The sequence below is a fragment of the Erpetoichthys calabaricus genome, chromosome 4, assembly GCF_900747795.2.
Source record: "Erpetoichthys calabaricus chromosome 4, fErpCal1.3, whole genome shotgun sequence".
Classification (NCBI taxonomy): Eukaryota; Metazoa; Chordata; class Cladistia; order Polypteriformes; family Polypteridae; genus Erpetoichthys; species Erpetoichthys calabaricus.
This window is the reverse complement of record NC_041397.2, coordinates 215,840,196-215,862,756: the sequence shown is the minus strand read 5'-3', so window position 1 is coordinate 215,862,756 and position 22,561 is coordinate 215,840,196. Positions and strand designations below refer to the sequence as shown.

The 22,561-nt window shown below is 37.1% G+C and overlaps 1 protein-coding gene across 4 annotated transcripts in view; it reads right to left on the bottom strand.

Annotated features, from left to right (window-relative positions):
- yap1 (Yes1 associated transcriptional regulator) overlaps positions 1 to 22,561 on the bottom strand; it is a 145,011-nt gene that overhangs the window by 45,799 nt on the left and 76,651 nt on the right. For 2 of the 4 annotated variants that reach the window (XM_028800292.2, XM_028800293.2), the window contains exons 3-4: positions 5,856 to 5,968; positions 2,328 to 2,429 (exon numbers count right to left, since the gene is read on the bottom strand). In XM_028800292.2, coding sequence (XP_028656125.1) covers positions 2,328 to 2,429; positions 5,856 to 5,968 — 215 coding nt within the window. The remainder of the gene's footprint in view (positions 1 to 2,327; positions 2,430 to 5,855; positions 5,969 to 22,561) is intronic. The other 2 variants (XM_051926466.1, XM_051926467.1) reach the window with 1 other exon arrangement.

The window sequence follows — 22,561 nt, the reverse complement described above, 5'->3', positions numbered from 1 at the left end:
AAGACAGAAAACTTATGAAACATCACTGTCTAAAAGACAGAATTTACAAATCCAGAATTTAAGTATTGAGACGAGGCAGTCCCATATATTGGACACAATTTGTGTGTCCAGACTTATTTTTGTATATTTAATGTGATCAATTTCTCTTTTTTCAGTTACTTATGTAGACTTGTGTGCAAACTGTTGCATGCATCCCCATGTCCCATTAGATGTACTGGCCCAAGTTTAATCAATCACATCACTTTTCAAAACAGCAAAAATCTAACCAATCAGATATCCTGTGATATGAAGCTCATCAACTTGCCTAGTTCTGGCAATGTGCTCAGCAAACTTACACTTTGCTTGTTTACTCAAGTTACTGCTTCAATTGAAAAGCATAGGCCTCAACCCAGCACCACCAGCTAGGACGTTAAAAAAAAAAAAAAAAATTCAAATTCTGTGTTTGGAAATTACAGGACAGCTAACTGTGATGCTGTCAGGGACCACTGGCGAATGGGTCAGAAGACAATTTTAAAGTTTGTGTTAAGTGGTCTGCCTTCTTTACTTTTGCAGTCTTTGTTAGCCTGTCATAAATAACACGTCAGTATTAATAACAAAGCCTATATGATTTGTGTGGCAGTGTAGCAGCTCATTCAAGTTGTTTTGAAAGTGTCCTAGAAGTAAGTAGTATTAATGCAGAGAAATGATGTGGGTGTGCATCCTCTTATGCTAGTATTAAATCAGAGTATCAGTATAGGAAAAAATGTAGTTATACAAATTTATCACAGAGTACATGTAAATGCACACACAAAACCAGCATAAGAGGAGTAACCTGGTTAAGACAGAGATCTGTTTTTTTTTTTTTTTAAAAAAAAAGACATTTACATGTGTAAGTAATCTTCTGAAATCATCCTTTGCCAAAACAAGTGGACGTCATTAAACTGAGCAAAAATTGAATTGAGGTTCAAAGATGCCTGAATAAAAAATTACCAGGAAAACCTACTCCATCACAGGACTAACCCTGGACACACTGGAAAGTGTTGTGAAAAAGAGGAAGACATTATGAAAATTCATCTCCGTCTCCTCCAGGAGGCGCTCTCTTGGAGCACTTTTAGCCACAGGCTCACTCCACCATAGTGTGCTAAGTAGGGCCTCTGGGGTCTTTTCTATCCCACTGCTATCAGTCACTTCAAGGCTTTCCCCAGATGTACTCTATAAGTTCATATAGAAATGTATATACAATATACATTTACCTATTGATTAATTTATTTGTTAAATGTCATCATCAGCCACTGTGAATCTGAAAACAATGAAGAAGTCTGTCATTTATAAAACACAAGAAAATATGTTTATCTCTTTGTTTTGATGTAAATAACATTCACCCCCCTTTCACATCTTCGACCAGAACCACCAATGATTTGTGTTATGAAAACTAGCCACTATGTCATCTGATCACATTGTTTCAACATACCTCTAGAAAATAGCTGTATTACAACTAAACTGACACTTTATAAATATTTTTCATGTTACTTGTACACAGCACATCCTTCTGGTTGACTGTGTTATAAAGCTCATCTCTACATTAAGCTGCTCATTAACATAAATTTAGGGATTTCTGAAATATTGAGACTGATTATTTCAACCAAGTGAAGAAATATTTCAAGCGCCTAAGCATTTTCCTCAAGAAATTTATTTTTTGCGGAAGCTTCCACTGTCTCCAGCATGTGGGTGCTGGAAGTGCGTGAGAAGTAAACGAGTGCAACAAACGTGTGCAGACTACAAAATCCATAACTGTAACCCAGTTAAGGGTTTACATGGGCAATTAACCTAACCTGGTTCTTGTGAAGAAATTTAAATCTGTTAACAAGGTTCCTCAGGGACCAATAACCCACTTTCTCTAACCTGAAAAAGGATTCACATTGCATTTTAGAATCCAGGTTTCTGTGAATAACATAGTTATTGAAGCGCATGTAAATGCACTTATTGTAAACCACACAAACAAGCACAAATTTTTCAAAATCCATTCCCTATCCTGAATTAGTTACGGTATAATGTTATTCAAACTATAAGGAATAATTAAGAGGATTCAACATATGAAGATAATGCTACAATATTCTGAAAAGACTTTAAAACTGGAAAGCCCTTCTTCAAAATTCAGTGTATAGTTTGCTTAGAGTTAATGGAACTATTTTAAAGAGGCCCTTGACTAATGAATAACACTGATAAGTAACAGATAAGATTGAATCAATTTTAGTCATTTTCAATTAAACTTCTGGAACCAGTCTTTCTAGCTTATCTCAATGCAATATGTCTTTTCATATTCTAATAAAACAAAAAGAGCCTTTTACCATAACGTGGGTCCAACCAAGAGGTTGTCTTGCTTTTGTGATTTATATAGTAAATCTCGCCTTCTGGGGTTATGGCTTGTTCCCAGCCTTCAGGAAGTGGACCTGAGATTAGAAATAAAGGAATTGTTTAAGAGAACGGTTCTTAAAAAAAACAGAACATCTTCAGACAATCTTTGGTTTCTACATAATCTGAAAACATTGCTCTGTAAACAAATCCAGAAACTTTAATTATAAAGAAGCATTACGTACATGCTCAGCCTGGAAAAGTGAGATCTACAAAACCACAGCACCATTCTATCTATTTCTTTTTTTAAAACTTAATAGTAAGTGTTAAGGGATATAGGCAACAGAAATCAGATGCCAATTTATCCCTTTAAGCCACATAAAAGATGTGAGTGAACAGAATTTTGTAAAACACAAAACTGTTTTTTTTATTTATTATATTGTTGTGGTCGCCATCATCATGTTGCAGTACAAGAAACATGCTACACATGCCACCTGAACACCACTCTTTACACTAGCATATACGTAATGAACCGACTGCCAGCTGCCAGACCTTGCCATGTACAATATGTTCTTCAAAATAATGCACACGTTGCACACCAAAGAAAACTTTGTTTCCAACATACAGCTTTATTCTTTTTCAGTCCCATATTAGTAATTTTGATTCAGCTTTGTTTTTTATCTGTCAATATACAATCACTGTAGAAGAGCTCACATTGAAAGCCCTCGTGTACCTCTTTTATCACCTCTTTCTTCTACCATCATACTCAACACTCCTTGTTTCTTACTATTTCTTCTGTTCAAAAGTAAAAAAAGTGTTATTTGAAATGAGATATTCTTCATCAATTAAACTTACAGAAATCCGATGCCAATTTATCTCATTCATGAACAAAAATTCTGAAATTTCACTCCTTATTCCTACCAACACATCATATGACTTAATTCTTATTCTGCTCAAGTAGCTTTTATCCTTCTCAGATGCTGCTTATTTTTCCTTATTCTCCTGACCATACGATTTCAGTAATGGTGGTGGTGTTCATAAATACCATTGAACTCCATAATTCTCTAACTATCAACGTTCCATGTAACTAATCTAAAGCCCTCATTAACACTCTTGTAACTATCAGTGCTTGATCCTCCATGTCTAAGCTTTCCTTCTAGCAATAAGTCATGCCTTTGCAAGAACTCTGGCATGGCAAGTTTTGTAAGCTTCCCTCTTTGCAATTCAAAGTTACACGTTGAATAAAATCACTTAAATAACATTAAGGAAAATGATTCCTATTTCACCAACATTGATGCAGGTGAAAACAAATACCACTAACTGGGCAAGAGTTTTTTTTACAGATAGGGTGCTAAGGAAAACATAGCAACTACTGAGCAAGAGTTCATTTTTAAGTCATAATACAATTCATGACTAAGAGACTAAAATACAAGTCAAATCAAGTACAGTAAATGAAATATCTCATAATGGTAATGCATTATTATTATTATTTACTTATTTAGCTGACGCCTTTACCCAAGGCGTCTTACATTGTTTGAGAAAAATTGGTTATATTTCTTTTGTTTTCCATTTGGCACACAGGCACATGAAGTCACTTGCTCACAGTCACAAGGTGTCGATAGCAGTATTTGGACCCACAGCCTCAGTGTTTGAAGTCCAAAGCCACTACAACCACTACACAACACTTTTCTATTGAGAACACAATGTCAAATATAAAGAAAACTATAATTGCAAATGTTTTTGCATACAACTTAATAATCATGTAGTCACAAAGACCACATTATTTGAATACACAATGGGCGGTCGGAAAATCGAGAGTACACCTTATGAGAAGGATTTCGGAGTCATAGTGGACTCTAAGCTATCGACTTCCCGACAGTGTTCAGAAGCCATTAAGAAGGCTAATAGAATGTTAGGTTATATAGCACGATGTGTGGAGTACAAGTCAAAGGAGGTTATGCTCAAGATTTATAATGCACTGGTGAGGCCTCATGTGGAGTACTGTGTGCAGTTTTGGTTTCCAGGTTACAAAAAGGACATAGCAGCGCTAGAAAAGGTCCAGAGAAGAGCGACTAGGCTGATCCCAGGGCTACAGGGGTTGAATTATGATAAAAGATTAAAAGAGCTGAGCCTATACAGTTTAAGCAGAAGAAGATTAAGAGGTGACATGATTTGAAGTGTTTAAAATTATGAATTGAATTAGTACAGTGGATCGAGACTGTTATTTTAAAATGAGTTCATCAAGAACACGGGGACACAGTTGGAAACTTGTTAAGGGTAAATTTCGCACAAACATTAGGAAGTTTTTCTTTACACAAAGAACGCTAGACACTTGGAATAAGTTACCAAGTAGTGTGGTAGACAGTAAGACGTTGGGGACTTTCAAAACTCGACGATGTTTTTTTGAAGAAATAAGTGGATAGGACTGGCGAGCTTTGTTGGGCTGAATGGCCTGTTCTCATCTAGAGTGTTCTAATGTTCTAATGTAAACACAGAAATGTTCAAAGATTAAAAGACTAACCAATGTAATCGTGTACAACAGTAACACTTCTAGCAGTAAGATACAAATAACATGAAAGGAAGCAGCTTAGAAAAACAAGGCTAGCAGCTCCAATCAGGGACAATAACTGATCCCAGCAAAGCAAAAGTGAAAGACTTTCTCCACACTACAAGGAGGGAGAGGTTCAACAATTGCACAGAACAGCCTAAGGTGTTTTGGTTTTAAATGGTTTCTTCTTCAGGATACATTTAACAGGTTACAAGTTAATGATGTAAACAAACTGAAGTAAACTGTACCTTTGAGCGGTCCATGCATACTAGTTATGTTTTTCCCAGATTACTGGAAAATGTATTCATTTATAAAAACATTTGACACATGGCAATACAGTCATCAGAAGACACAGTCCTGAAAATAAAAGCATTTAATCCGGCCAAGAAAACAAACAAGAGAATTTTGAAGCTTTTTAAACTGTACCATATAGTGCCAGAAATGGCAAAAACCAAAAGGGCACAGGGGTTAACCTAGACTTGACTAGTGACTTGTATCTAATGTGGAGTAATACTAAAAGTTTTGCCAAGGTGGTGGTGGAAGAGGCACACTGCCTCTTGGCTGACTCAATGTCTTTAAGCATTCCCATCTGAGATGAGCTGGTCCTAGTGATGTGTGAATACAAAGCTTCAAGTGTGTTCCAACAAGAATGGTTCTCTGCAATCATATTTCAATATGTATGTGAATTAACCACAATTATGAAATAGCCAAATGACCAGTTCTTCCAGTGTAAAGCATATAGTTCTAAACAAACCAAAGAAAGGAGTATCTGCAGTTTTCCATAAAAAAAAAAATTGAAAAAAAGGAAGATAAGAGACAAAATTTGTTGTCAATGAGACACCTCAAATTTAATGAATTTCAACATTAAATGTGCATTTAATTGCACCACGATAAGCTCAAAACCATCTTTACAGTTGACAGTCATTCTGCTTCACCATCAGCTTAAGTATGGTTTAGTCATGATGGTCCAACTTACCCGTGGCAGAGTTTATAATATTCTGCTGTACTGGGACAGGGCTAGCTGGAGGAGCAACATGAGACAGCATTGCTTTCCTTGGATCTTGCCAGGTTGTTGTCTGATCCAAATGACTAAAGATCATAAAAGGGGGAAAAAAGATAAAAGAAAATATGAATACCATGCTGCAGGCAAAGCAAAGTGAACTGTATTTGAAAACAACAAGTGAACATATATGGGAGTCAACGTGTAAAGTGTGCAATTTCTTATTGCAAGGTATCACTTACTTTATTATATATATATATATATATATATATATATATATATATATATATATATATATATATATATATATACACACACACACACACACACTCACACATAAAAAAATTAAAATATATATATATATATATATTTAATATATATACATATATATATTAAAAAAAGAAAAGTCAAACCACAAAGTATTATAATAGGACTGATATTGACATATCATTAAAAAGGACAAAAAATGCTAAGTGAGCATAAATACTGGAAGACTGGATAATGTACATTATATTTAGTTTAAACTAACAATCCTTAAAATCTTCCAATATGGGCTAAAAGCCACAATAACAATTACTTTGTAACAGTGTAATCTTTTTCTAGTCTTTCTTCTAGCCATGTGTTCAACTACATTTGAGTAACCAAATCCAATAATTGAATAACGACTAACCCGAGCAACACTTTAAAATATTCTTGTTACAAATTATTAACCTGCAAGAAAATGATCAACACCCATTCTGCAAGAGAAGAATGTTACTTCATGGCTGTATATTATTTAATGGAACAAAACAGGTGAAGAGAATTTTTGCAGTCAAAAGTTCAATTGGACTGCTAATTCAAAGTACTGTAAGTGAACAGCAATTACAGGAGCAGGAGTACCCAGTCAATCTAATTTGATCAGATCAAAATTTTGTAGTCATATTATTTTATATATTTTTTAGTTTCAAATGTCTGAGTCTCTTTCAGCATCTACAGCTCTTGTTTGGCCTTGACTTTGCTTTCCACAATGACTTTTGCGTAACTCTTCTGTCATTGTTATTTGTCTTTTTCCACAAATAGTGAATTGTTCTATTTCCCAACTTATTTCAGATTGTGTCTTCACTTGCTCTGCATCATTGTATTATTTTTCACCAACTATCTTAGACTATTAGATCTGCTTACAAAGAGCAGATCTAGAGACTCTTTAGGCCAGGTTTATACTTCACGCAACGCGACACATGCTGCTACGCAAGCGTTTTACTGTTTATATTTGCGCTCGTACTTTACGGAAATCTGGTGGAAGCCACTAGGTGGCAGTGCGAGATATAATCACAGTGAGAACAGGTTTGGCTTTGCTGTGTTGTGAATTGCCTGAAACACCCATTAAATTCCGATGACACTTTACCGCAATATCTCTGAAAAGGATGTTTAATGATTGAATCCATCAATCCAGGGATTTATTCATTCCAGCTAGCACTGGGCACGAGGCTGAAACAATCCCTGGACGGGCATCAGCTCATTGCAAGGTGAATACAAGCACTCACATACACTAGTGTCATTTTAGTGTCACCAAATCTGCATATCTTTGGAAGGAAACCGGAGCACACTGTGAAAACCCAGCAGGAAAACATGTAAACTCCAGGCAGGGAATATCAGTGACATGACTCCCTGCGAGACAGCAGCGCTACCGCTCCGCCACCGTGTCACCCCCATGTGTGTAATTATTAACAGTATTCATTATTTAAACTAAATTAACGATTTATCTGTAAAATGTAACATACATACTTTAATGCATTTCATCATGAAAGTGATATCAAGTATAAATCTTAGGATTTAGAGAGTTGGAATATTATACATTTAATGTGTTCTGTGTGGCGATCTATTGCTGTTTGCCGCTGCTGTCAGGTCCGGAGGAAGCCCTAGAAAAAAAAAAAAGACGGCACAGAAGACTGTATGTGAGATTTAAAATGTATCTTGTCATTACGATCAGGAATATGTGACGCTTGAATATAAAAGCACCATGAATGCACTACAGTGATCCCTCGCTATATCGCGCTTCGCCTTTCGCGGCTTCACTCCATCGCGGATTTTATATGTAAGCATATTTAAATATATATCGCGGATTTTTTGCTGGTTCGCGGATTTCTGCAGACAATGGGTCTTTTAATTTCTGGTACATGCTTCCTCAGTTGGTTTGCCCAGTTGATTTCATACAAGGGACGCTATTGGCAGATGGCTGAGAAGCTAGATTGCTTACTTTTCTCTCTGTCTTGCGCTGACTATCTGTGATCCTGACGTATGGGGATTGAGCAGGGGGGCTGTTCGCACACCTAGACGATACAGACGCTCGTCTAAAAATGCAGAAAGGTTATCTTCACGTTGCTATCTTTTGTGCAGCTGCTTCCTGAAATGACATGCTGCACGGTGCTTCGCATACTTAAAAGCTCGAAGGGCACGTATTGATTTTTGACTGAAAAACAAACTCTGTGTCTCTCTCTCTCTCTCTCTCTCTCTCTCTCTCTCCCTGCTCCTGACGGAGGGGGTGTGAGCTGCCGCCTTCAACAGCTTTGTGCCGCGGTGCTTCGCATACTAAAAAGCCAAACAGTCCTATTGATTTGTTTGCTTCACTCCTTTGAAGAGGAAGATATATTTGCATTCTTTTAATTGTGAGACGGAACTGTCATCTCTGTCTTGTCATGGAGCACAGTTTAAACTTTTGAAAAAGAGACAAATGTTTGTTTGCAGTGTTTGAATAACGTTCCTGTCTCTCTACAACCTCCTGTGTTTCTGCGCAAATCTGTGACCCAAGCATGACAATATAAAAATAACCATATAAACATATGGTTTCTACTTCGCGGATTTTCTTATTTCGCGGGTGGCTCTGGAACGCAACCCCCGCGATGGAGGAGGGATTACTGTATATGTCAGCATTTTGCTTTACCACATCAAACATCGAAGCGCGCACATCGATCTTGTAGGATCTGCAAAGCTGCTTTCTGTCACATGTAGATAACAACCAGAGACTCTGACGTCACATTCCAACTTTTAGCACACTGCGCCCCCCCGACTTTTTGCTGGTAATGCTGGGAACACGTGGCAGCCATGATGCGTGCGCATACTCGTTCTGAGCGTGAAGTATAAATGAGCCCTTACTCTTCATGCGAGAAGTTATATGTCCCTGTTTAAATCAGGAGACCCATTAAAATGGAAAAGATTACAAGTGAGCATGGGATTAGACCATCTAGTGAGGATTAGTCAATAACTAATCATAAAATAACAAAAAAACAAAAAAAAACAATCACCTGCAGTTTTCTATGACATTGTCTTGCTAATCTAACTCCACAAAGTTTACATTGTCATCTTAGGTGATGTGGGGCAGCATGGTGGCGCAGTGGTAGCACCATTGCCTTGTAGTTAGGAGACTCGGGTTCGCTTCCCAGGTCCTCCCTGCGTGGAGTTTGCATGTTTTCCCTGTGTCTGCGTGGGTTTCATTCCCAAAGTCCAAAGACATGCAGGTTAGGTGCGTGGGTGATCCTAAATTGTCCCTAGTATGTGCCCTGTAGTGGCCTGGCACCCTTCCCGGGGTTTGTTCCTGCCTTGCGCCCTGTGGGATTGGCACCAGCAGACCCCCGTGACCCTGTGTTAGGATATAGCGGGTTGGATAATGACTGACTGACCGACTTAGGTGATGTAACCAATAATGTAAGTTACGCATGTTACCTGCATGGATCTCTAGAGGTTTGTCTTCTTTGTCTTGCTTTTATAATTCAAAAAAGTGTTGATATAGAACTGGATTAAGGGCAGCTCAGTTACCTTACAAAGCAATTAGCTGTGAACATTGTTGAAAATGTCTGCATCCATAAAACCACACTATTTGTAAGGCAGTTTCCTCTTTCCCTGGCCAAACACAAATGCTTCCATTGGACAGACACTTCAGTTTCAGAAAAGCCCCTGCAGGAGGCTTTATGGTGTCACTAAGCATCATTTCAGATCTCAGTCAGGCAGGGTGTCAAAAATTGGTGAAGGTATACAATCAAAGGCATTGGGTCAATGTAAAGTCACCAATTAACTTAATAAGCTAATATTTTGGGATGTGGTAGGGGGAAAAAAAATCAAAGGAAGATTTTTACAAACACTATGCAGAGTGACTGAGCCACTATTAAAAGGCAGATATCAGGTATATTTACAACAGCACTGCTATTCTGGAAAGGTAGTACTATCAAAAAATAAGCAAAACAAAGCCATTAGCTAAATATTAATATTAAATACAACTTGACTGATATGTTTAGGCATGCCATATCTTAATGTTTTTTACCTTTATACTGTTATTTCATTTGGTGCTAATGCCCAAGATTTATTTCATATCATTCTTTAACTTGCTTAACAATTGCACTCATGCAGGGTTAATTTAGAGTCAGCAATTACCTACCCTACATGTCTTTATGGATGTGGGAGGAAAACTGCAGGAGTTCCAAAAAGACATGCCATACAGACACAGGGACAAGGCAGGATTCAAATCCAGGATACTGGATCCTTGAAGAAGCTGAACTAACAATTGCTCTACTATTTGGCCTGCCCATGATTTATTTTAATTGCAAAATGACAATATTCACGGTTATAGGAAAGAAAAAAAGGCAAAAAACACACTACTCTAAGCATCATTTTCTCATATACAATTATTGTTTCCACCTTACAAAATAGCAGACAGAAATGTATTGCATATTCATTATAGGCTGCAAGGTGGTGCTGCTGTTAGGGTTCAATTCTCACAGCTATTTATTGTCCACGCAGAGGGTACAAGTTCTCTCTGTATCTGTGTGGAGACTCCTACCACATACTCAAAGACATATTTTAAGCAATTCCAAACTGGCCAACTGTAAGTGTGGATGCGGCTGGACTAATGGCCTGTCCATATCTGGCTCCTGCCTTGTGCTCTGTGCAGCCAGGACAGGCTCCAGTCTCTGTGACCCTGCAATGGATTAAACAGTTTTGAGAAAGTTATCTTGTGATCACTAAATGGCAACCTGATTAGGTGCACCTACCCTTCCAATGTAACGGACTACTCAGTTGGTGGCCGTATCATACCATAAAGTGTAGACAATGCACTACTGAACAAGTACGCAGATGCTAATGGAGACTGTCCGAGAGATCAGCACAGTTTGAGCAGACAAGTCACAGTAATAAATGTAATGACTTCTGTTTTTCCTGTTAGTTGCCAATGACTTTGCATTGATATAGCAGTCAGCTGTTTGTCATGAACAAATACAGCTATTTATAAATGCCATCTTATCACAGGCCGTCAAATTTCAAGCTGTCTATGGTCAAAAACCTTGAAGCCACCAAGTAATAATTTTAAGCCAGTGCTTTAAGATATGAAAAAAGATACAGGTATTGATATCCCTGGCCCAGTGATCTGCACCGGCAATCGGAAGGTTCGAATCCCGTAAATGCCAGAAGTGATTCCATTCTGTTGGGCATTTGAGCAAGACCCTTAACCTGCAATTCCTCTCTCCTGGGTATGACGTTAACCTGCATCCAGCCCTGCAAGCAGGTCCTCCAACTTACAGGGAGAACTTGGGGATTGTAACTCCAGCCACTGCTGAAAACCTCACACTGTTCCACTCCATTTGAACTAGTGTGGTGCTGAGGTGTCACCCTTGCATGGCTGCGCTTGGGTTCTAATTTGGGATCCTGAGGTGGTTTGTCATGTGGTGGGTGCAGCAACGTGTTGTATCAGTGCATGCTCCTAACCTATTGATAACCAAGCATATGTTTTACTGGATGTCTTTACCACCTTTCACACAATAATGGTCTGTTAATGATATAAAATGGCTGGTAGACTGAAAAGGGAAAACACTTCAAATGCAAGACAACTAAGAGGAGATTCACATAAAAGCTCTCTGGGAGGAAGTGGGAAAATAAATCATAAAACATTCAGCCAGTACAGAAAAAAAAAACAAAAATTACATTATACATTACTTTTTCATTTTTACATACATATTATTTCTATGACAGATATTTTTTCAATTTAATAGGAAGATGAGGGAGTGTAGGCAATTTTACAGAAAAAACTTTTTACCTTTACAAATCAACTTAACTTTGCACCACAATTCACAAATTCATAAAAGCCAAAAGACTAGGATGCATTGAAAAAAATGTTCCAACTGTGTGCAAATACTGTCCTGGGAGCAAAAAAAAAAAATGGTAATGTAATATTTTCACTTTTGAAACCAAGTGCCTTATATTCCACATTCTTGGTAGTAATCAATATCCTAACACAATAAAAACTTATTCACTTCCAGCTATGAATCTATGGCATATACAAGTAGCTGACCAATATATAAATAAATGTATACATTTACAGTATAAATAAACAGCTAAACATTGCATGAATGAAATATGGTCTTAGATTTTCCTTTACTGTTATTTTTATATGAATATTTTAGGCATATTTGAGCTTACATGCAACACCTTGAAGTAAATTGTGTAATGCTGACAAATAGTTTACTGGTAATATGTAAAAATGCACATGAATAAAGCGAGAACTTGTAAACTCAGCAGCTGTAATCCTTGCTTCAACTTGTTTCCAAAACAAACAGATGAATAAAATGAAAGCACCGGCAACTATAATAAGATCCAGCACAATAAGAGTTAACCCGAAATGGCTGAAAAAAGAAAGTTCAGAGCGTATCTATTCATATTTCTAGGCCGCACTTAGTGGGATGTCCCACTTCCCAGAAATGCAATCAGGAAAATAAACACCAGGGCTTTCAAATGACGTCAGCGTGAGCTTTGCAAAGAGTCTTCAGTTACATCTCTCCACGTCTGTAGATATGAATACCCAGCTTATTACGCACACTCACCTAATGCAAGCTTTCTAAAACTCATTTGTCTTATCAACTGAATTTGCAACACCTGGGGAAGGGCAAACTGGGCAGAGTTTTTACATTTAGGGCAATAGAGCAAACACGAGCTACTAAAAATAAAACCCAGCAGACCATTTATAGTAATCCAGATAGAACTCCAAAGCTGGAACAGTAAAAGAGCAAGTTGAGCAGAGAAATGATCTCATCTTTAAACAAAGGCTGGAGAAAACAATCCTCAAATGAATTCTTTCACAGTCAAGCTATAAAACGCAATGAGGAGTTTCAAACAGTCTTGTGAAATACAAACTACCAATGCATATTTCTTTATGTAACAGATTTAGGATTTATGAAACTGGGGTTAGAAGCACAAAAAAAAAAAAAAAAGAACAACAAAATAAAACTTTACCAGGGCAAGATTGCTTGCAGAACTGACATTTCAAACAGTGATGGGGGGAGAAAACAAAATCTGTTAGTGTGGACATGGTTTCATACCTACAATAAACATGCACTGTCTATTATATATGTGGGATTGGCATCTTTAATTGTCTTATCCTCATAGAAATGTCCATTTTGCATGAAACACTCCAAGGGCATCTCTTCCAGCTTAATGTAGAGAAATTTGTAACTGGTGGCTTTAGCACTTCTGTGTACTGAATCCATGTCCAGCTTTGCAGGTGTGCACTGGTAAGTAAGCTAACAATAAGGTCATGGCTTTTTGTATCATTGTTGAAAAAAATGTATTTCTACTCAAAAACCTCTTTGATTACGAACATAATTATAGTGAAATAAATCAACTGCAGGATAAAGCTTATGATGAAACACTCTGTGAAAGTAGCCATATAAATTATTCACGGACTACAGAAGGGAATGGGTACAACTCTCTGAGAGCACACAATATAAAACAATGCTGTCTTTCCACGAGATACGACAAGGGAAACAAAGGACTTTGATTTTTTTCAAGAAAAATATACCTTCATTTGCAGTTGCTTGAGAGTTTTTTCACAATACCGATGAAAGGCTTGAAATATAACATAAGAATTAAATATAAAGGTAAAATTGTTTCAATGGTCCTTAAAAGAAATTTGAGAGATCTGTTCTCCCTAAACTGCATGGTATAATAGCTTAATGTATGCATAGCACAGTTCAGTTAACTGTGCAGAACAATGAAGATTCCCAATGCTCACTGTCCACCCAAAATACTACAGTTCACTGTGTTTTTACTGCCAGCACAAAGTTAAAAATGGTTAGCTCTTCGCTAATAACCAATCAGATCCAACTTTCTTTTTCTGTGTTCATAGTGTGAATGGCTCCTCCTGTTAGAAAGGACTAAGCAAATAAATAATTCATTCAGTGCAGGGGATCAGAATAAATAAAAAGTCCCTAGATTTCAGCCCACCCACTGACAATGAGAAGCTCAAAAAGTCACCAGTAATCTCAGGATAGCTAAAGGCATCCTTTTGCACAATCAGAAATGAGATGTCCAAGTTACTTGGAATAACTTAAAAAATTAATATTGTTTGTTTATACTGCACAGCTCCCCTTCAGATTTATTTGGAACTGGTGATTCTGAAAGTAATTCCATGCTGTGCAAGGAAATCATTTTGTCATATCATATTAACAGAAACAGATCAAGTAAAATATTGTTTTTGCATTTGTATTATTTTTATATTTGCCATTCCTCTTTTTTCTCCATACACTTAAACAAAAAGATAAACACTTCACATAATTCTAATGAAATGTAAATTCTCAAAATACTAAAGAAAGCAGACCTGACTCATGATGTGATGAACTGTGATGACACATTGTAGCTTCACGTCTTACAGGGGATGTCACCCCAAAATATCCTCTAAGTTGTGCCTGCATCAGCTGTGACCTTTTGGATGCACAGACCTCCAACAACTGCGATCACTGAAAAAGTTAATGTTACTAACTATGATACTTGCTCCAATACTAAATTTGAACAGCATATAGGGCCAAATATACACATTTCTAGCATGAGGGATTATGATATATTTATTTTCAAAAGTAAAGTATTGCCTACCTTCAATAAAGTTCTATAATGAATCAAATGCCTTTCATTTCTAGCTGTGACTTTGGATGAAAACAGAGTGGGTAACACTTTAGTTTAGGTACTGCAACAATGTATCTATTACTCATTTACTTTTATATAACAAGACCTTAACAAAGGCTTCTTTTGGTTTTCATAACCATTCAGGGTTGTCAACTGGTAACAGTTCGATAACACTTATATTAAAAAAAAAAAAAAAACAATCAGTAGATAGGTTATTCATCGCTGTGCAGAATGGCACATTGACATGATGGTAAAGTATTTATAAATATGATTGATTTACATGTCACATAGTAAACATGTTATATAAAGAGAAATGTGTCTCAGTTAAGCCACCTCAGACCACTCCAAAGTGAAGTTTTGCTATGAGGTCGCTTTGTATAATGTTATGAAGACCAAAATAAGTCTTTGTTAAGGTCTCGCTACAGAATGAGAAATAAATACATTTTTGCAGTATCTAAACTGAAGTGTACCAAAGAATGAAAGCAAAAAGGTTAAATAAATTAAATATGTACAAAATGATTACTTATGAAAAAAAAAAAAGTTAACTACTACACTTTTACATTCTCCAAATCAATTAACACATTTGGCCAGCATAGCAATTTCATTCCCTTACTCATGAATGCTTGGCAAAAATAATTAAAAATCGACAGCTTCACCTCATAACCATTCACCATCACCACTGCATGTAAGACATGCTTCAGGACTTTCCCAAGGTCATTTTTCATGGTTTGTTTGTTGGTGTGTTGTTATTGTTGTGCAAGACTTTGAAAGACCTTTGACCTACATTAATCCTCTACTAATAACAGTACCATTTGACAACATTGTATGTTTACTACAAAATCATTGTACAATTTTCTGATAAATACTGTCCTCACAGGTGGTACAGTGGTAGTGCTGCTGCTTTGCAGTAAGGAGACTGTGGAAGATTGTGGGTTTGCTTCCCGGTTCCTCCCTGTGTGGATAGCGCTTTGAGTACTGAGAAAAGCGCTATATAAATGTAATGAATTATTATTATTACTGTATTTGCAGCACATTACTATCAAATTTATTGGATTTCAGTCAACACTACCACTTTGAGACATATTCAATGATGTCATTAAACGGAAACTAAAACCGCTACACAGTTGTTGACTACATGCCCCCAGCCACAGTCAGCTTAAATCAGCTAAAATTCTACAAATGTACACTGCAGACTGTAAAACATTTTATACTGTTTTCCAGAGAAGAAACACCATTTCTGTCAAGCTCACACATCACACACTAATTCACACTGTCAGCCTATCATTGCATTTCAGTTATAATGATAATTGTTATTATATTATATATATTATATAAAATCTATATATCTCTGTTTGGCTATTCGTTTATTTATTTAAAGAGCTTCTTTAAACAGAAAGATTTCCCCCTGGGGACAAGTTCTATCTATATTTTTACCTTAGTAAAACAAGAATTATGTTAGGTTATGGCACGGTGGTGCAGTGGTTGGTAGATTTATATATATATATATCTATCTATAGAGAGAGAGAGAGAGAGAGAGAGAGAGAGAGAGAGAGAGAGAGATATCTATATTGTGGCAAGCGGCTGGGGGTGGCACCCAGCCGGGATGCCCAGAAGGACCAGAGGAAGGATTACGACTCCTCCAGACTGCGAGGGGGCGACCGCCCTGGTGGCTTTGGGGACCACGGGAACTGAGCTTGGAAGCTCTACCCTATAGGGGTCCATGGTCACCTCCAGGGGGCGCCCCATAGTCTGGAAAGCCCTGGTCCTCAGCACTTCCGCCACACCAGGAAGTGCTGGGGGGAAGACGACCTGGGACATCCGGAGTGCTTCTGGGTGCACAGCCGGTACTTCCACCACACTGGGGAGTGCCGGCAGAAGATTATCGGGAGGCACCTGGAGCACATCCGGGTGATTATAAAAGGGGCCGCCTCCCTGCGTTCGATGGCTGGAGTCGGGAGTGAAGAAGATGAGGTCTTGGAGGAGAGGAGTGGAGGCGGACTTGAAAGGCATCATTGTGAAAGGCCTGAACTTTGGGGGAGTTTTGGGGTTGTGTGTGTTTTCACTTGTAAATAATAGTTGTAAATAAACGTGTATGGTGCATGAAATGATGTCTACCTGTCTGTGTCCGGGCTGCTTTCCACTATATATACTGTACATATATATATATATATATATATATATATATATATATATATTATATATATATATATATATATTCACGGCATTCGTAGTCTGTGTCACAATCTGATTGTATGGGTGGTTACCTACCAGGTAACGCTTGTGGTTGGCCAGCAATCTGCTAACATCCGCCACGGTGCCCTCAGTTTGTGAGGAGCAGATCATAGAATGGTTGAAAATAGTTTACTGTCAAATAAATGCAAAGAGTACACAACACGTGTTTCGCCCTCATTCTGGGCTCATCAGGTGTACACACTCCACTGCACTCCCTCTCGGGAATCGAACCTCGGACGTCAGCGCCAGAGGCGATGCCCCTAACGTTGCGCCACGACGTGTGGTTCAACCATTCTATAATCTGCTCCTCACAAACTGAGGGCACCATGGTGGATGTTAGCAGATTGCTGGCCAACCACAAGCGTTACCTGGTAGGTAACCACCCATACAATCAGATTGTGACACAGACTACGAATGCCGTGAATGTAATTACCCCGATCTACATGCTGTCAAATAAACGAACCACACGCCATGGCGCAACGTTAGGGGCATCGCCTCTGGCGCTGACGTCCGAGGTTCGATTCCCGAGAGGGAGTGCAGTGGAGTGTGTACACCTGATGAGCCCAGAATGAGGGCGAAACACGTGTCGTGTACTCTTTGCATTTATTTGACAGTAAACTATTTCAACCATATCTATATATAGATATATATCTATATATCTATATCTAATATATATATATATCTAATATATATATATATCTAATATATATATATATCTAATATATATATATATATATATATATATATATATATATATATCGATATCTATATATCTATATCGATATCTATATCTATATATATATATATCATTTTTATGTCATTTAATACTTAAGTATGTGACATGTAAAGCAAAGACCCGAAACCAGCACAAAGGTGATCATATTGTTTTCTTACATTTAACTAAGAAATCATATTAAATCCTAATAAAATAAATACTTGTATCTATCAATTAAAACAGCATTATTTAAACTCTCATACACATTATCTGTGTCAACAATAAACATTTGTCACAAGAAATTGAGAACTTTTTTTTTTTTATATATAAATGATTCAAAGCATGAATATTCACTATTTTCTTAGTGCAGACTTTAAAATATAAATACCAACACAAAGTAATGGCAGGGCATTTTGTTTCTGCCTAATCCCCTGGCACAAAACTCTAGTTGGCTTTCTGTGTTCCATCTATACTCTGAGAGCTCATTGGATGGGCCCTGAGTCAGCACTTTCATCCACACAAAAGCCACTCATTTGCTTTCAAGCCCTGCTTGTTTTGCTTTGCTGATCAAAGGAGCTGCCAAATCCCCGTTGCACACCCTGGGGAAAATGGCTGTCATCCAAACAAGTGAGGCCCCTTTATTAAGTTCATAAGAGGGGGAGGGAAGACCCAAAAAAAAAAAAAGTGAAGGGGGTGAGGGAAAAGGGGGTAAGAAATAAGAAGATGCCAGCCTAAAATGGATACAAAAAAACCCTGTAACGTCACTGGCGAAAGGCCTTTTTTTTTTTTTTAACCTCACCACTCCTACATTTAAAACCAGAAAAAAAAAAGTTTGCATTTGGATGGGAAAGTGGGAAGTACTTGAAAGAAAGACAGCAAAAGAAAGAGAGAAGCGAGTTAAAGTCACTTGAAAACAGCATTAAAGCTGTTGACAAGTTTCCGGTTTTTTTTGGCAAACAAGACAGACAGACCATAGTTATGAGCTAATGTGTAATTAAGCTCCGGAAATCTTGTGACGAAATTTCTGCAGAGGCAAATAATGCACCTTCAAATACCTATCAAAACTCAAATAGTAATTAATATTTTTTTTATGTAATATGGTGTTCTAACCTTGTTAGGAAAGAATAACAAGGTAAACAACACTAAATCAGTGCCTAAACAAAGATGAAGATGTACACAACTCAGACTAAGTACTTTCAAAGCAGTTGCACAAAAATATCCATTCCAAAAGGAAAGATGATAGTTATAATTAAATGCAAAATGCACAATCTTGAAACAAAAGGATTCATCCATCCTTCCACTTTCTCTATTGGTGACCTGAGTCATAAAGACCCCCCGAGTCTATTCAGGCAATAAGTTGTGCAAGGCAGGAATCCGCCTGGTTAAAGAACTAATCGACTCTCACACACACACGGCCATTCCAACTTACACCAGGCTAACAAGGGTCCATCAATCAACCTAACAGCAGGTTTTTGAATGGAGAAGGAAAATCCAAGTCTCCCAAGAAAACTTTTGCACAGTCAGGATTAAACTCCATGAAGAAGTTTTACAGTGTGTTTGAATTAAAAAATGAAAAGAAAAAAAACATTTCTCCTTTCTCATCTAGGATTTCTCTGGATGGTACAAAATTGAAATAAAAATAAGAAGGCAGGGATAGAATATATGTCAAAAATGAAGCCGATTAAAATTTGCATTGTGAACAATAAGGCATTAGAAACTCAGGTGGTCATCAATGTCTCATTTTATAACTGGGTGGTCCTTTTCACTTTGAATATACTTACTGCTGTGTAAAACTGCTCTATTTAATGTTCATTTTGATTATTATGCTCAAATAATTGTAAATATGATCAAGTTTAGATAACACCATACTGCAGGAAATGACCAGTCAACCACCACACCCAATAAAAGTGCCAAACTCCATAAAATTATAACAAGAGAAGGAGTGTCATCAGCTTGTCACAGTACCCTTCGAGGAGCAGGATGGAGTGCTGATTTTCAAGAATATTCTTTATTTCAAGACAAAGCTTTAAAGAATTGCGTAGTTCAGTAAAGTACATGGAAAGTGTCCTGGTGCTTTGTGTGGCAGGTGTGAAACTTTAAGTCCTTTTCTCCTCGGAACATTTTGTTGCAGTGTTTTAAAATGAACCATTGGACTCAGAACCTTTAGTTTTGCAGTTGCTTAGTTTCAAGAGCTTACTTTTCTTAATTTCCTCATTCAAAAGATACTAGAATACAAAATAATACTCTCTTTTAATGAAGCAGTACTGCTGTTTGCAGAGCATTCATTCACTAATAAAAGATAACTCAACTGGTTGTGTTTCTCATTGTTAAATGAGAACGATGAAATTGCCAAAGAGATCTATTATAAATTAACTGCCTCCTTTATGAAATAACAACCAGCAAAGGCAATTCAGGAAAAGAGATTTTGTAATTTTAGTTAATCAAAAAAAAAAAAAAATCACCCACAAACATTTCAAATTAAAATAAAGGTAAAACATTTTCTACATTTTTTTTTTTTTAAACCAGATATATCAGTCTAAAGAATCATTTCAAACATTACAGAAAAAAAAATAATGGTGGTGAATAAGTAAACAACTCTTGAGGAAAAATTCATACATGCCAGACACATCAAAGAGCAGCGTGAGACTGGCTGTCAACTCTACTCGAGGTTCACATTCCTCAGAACTATGAGTTAACAATGCAATACATTGAAAAATTACGCTGACCTCTTAACAGATTTTTACCCAAACAACGGTGTTGGTTTGGTTCACATAAATATAGTATGTGGGCAACAGATTTTGAGAAGAAAAGATCCCATCCACTGTTTTCTTTTGTAAAGCCCCCTGCAAAATGGGCATCACCTATGACACAGTCAGCAGCAGGCATCTGTTAACAATTTTCTGGGCCTTTATAACTAAACCACCAGACACACACATTAACAGTTGCACCCAAACTTGAACACAGTCACAGGATAGGGAGTTCTTGAACCTTTTTTTTTTTCCTTTTTTAAATATGGTCTCAACAGGTAAGATGATACATGCGGTGAAATCACCTACAGCCTTATCCTGCTCTGTGATGCATTTTCAACTTTCTACCATAAAAATATGAGGGCACTAGACTTTGTTGAAAGAGTTGGGTTTAGGATGATGCTGGTCTGTTATATTTCTTTTTTCTTATCTATCACTCAGAGGTTTCTTCAGAGTTGTGGGGGAAGTGGTGGGAAGGAACAAAAAACACTAAGGGCTTTTTTTTTTCTTACTGTTTGCAAGCCCTTGGAAAGTAGGAGTAATATTTTGGCTACGGATTATGTCACATTAACCTTACATCTCTTTTTGCTAAACACAGAATGTTTTTCCAAGACAAAATAACTTGGAAGCATTCATATCCTGTTATAATATTTATTGAAACAAAGAATGTTTGTCAAGCAAAATAGGGTCCCTTCTGCTTCATTATAGATACAAGATTACTGACTGACTGATACTCAACAACCTTGTTTCCTTGAATCTGAACATATTAAAGATATACATTTCATTTTTTCTGTAAGCCCATCACACATTCAAAACCTAATAAAATACGGCACAGTATAGAAGTCAGTAGCTCAGAATAAGACTACTAACTTTGGCCTGAACTTTTTTTATCAGTTGTTTTTGTTAACTTCTTCTATTTCATGGATTAACTATGACCAAGGTTTTCAACTCCTCTAAGATTTTCTGGTAAATCTTTAAAGAAAAGAGAAAACTAAAACTTCAGTTTATTTGAAGATAACACCTGAAGAAAAGGCTCACGGAAACTTCAGTGTTGTTTTCTCTCCACGAAAAAACATCTACTGGCAACACAAAGGCACAATTTTTACTCCAGTTAAATGTTCTTTACACATTCTTTATTCTCCAAGAATAATCCAATATAATGAAGTGTTCTACATAATGATTGGGTATGCACTAATGCTATCTGCTGGTAACCATATTGGCTGGATATAGCTCCCTAGGTATCCAAGCTTAGCATTGACTTCCCTGCAACTCAACCCAAGCAGAAGATCAACAGTATACTGTATCCTGAAATGAAAGTGGCAAAATATAACAAAAAAAGGGCATAAAATACAAGTTGCGGCAGCATTAAGAAATATCCGGCAGGAAGCTGATGCATTTTGAAAGTAGAAGCACTACAAAATGAAACAAGAGTGATGATCACCATGAAGAAGATTGTGGTGCGACGACGAAAAGTACCACACATAAAGCACAGCAATAAAACATCACAGGTAAAATACATGCAATGAAAAATGCAGTAATCTAGCAGACTTTAATTTAATGGATGCCTAAAGAACAACAAAGGTTTGCCTTAAAATATGATTTAAGTTTTGCGTCTTGTGTTGAAGTGTTTTAGAACATTTTCAGCCGGGTATTTAAAGCATACTGAGAAAATGAAACAAAAAACTTGTGGAGTTTCTGGCGTTCAACACAGGCCGGACACTCACACAACTTAGCTGTTGATGCTGCCTTGAAACAGAATTCATTAAAAGCAGATCTGCCTCACAAGGCTGAACAGTTACAAGGGCTGCCAAAACAGCCCAGTTTACTACAAAAAATATTTATATATTTATTAGATTGTAATATTGCAAACGCTAAACATTTATGATTGAAAACACAAGTGAAAGTCCATCACTACCTAAACAGTGTATATTTAAACACCATCTGTCAGAGGAAATGTGCTATTTTCAGTAATTTCAGATAAACTGATGGATAATGTAATTAACGCAGTTTAAGGCTATTCTTCTATGAAACAAACTGAGGATTCCATAGACATAATCAGTAGCAGATATCTG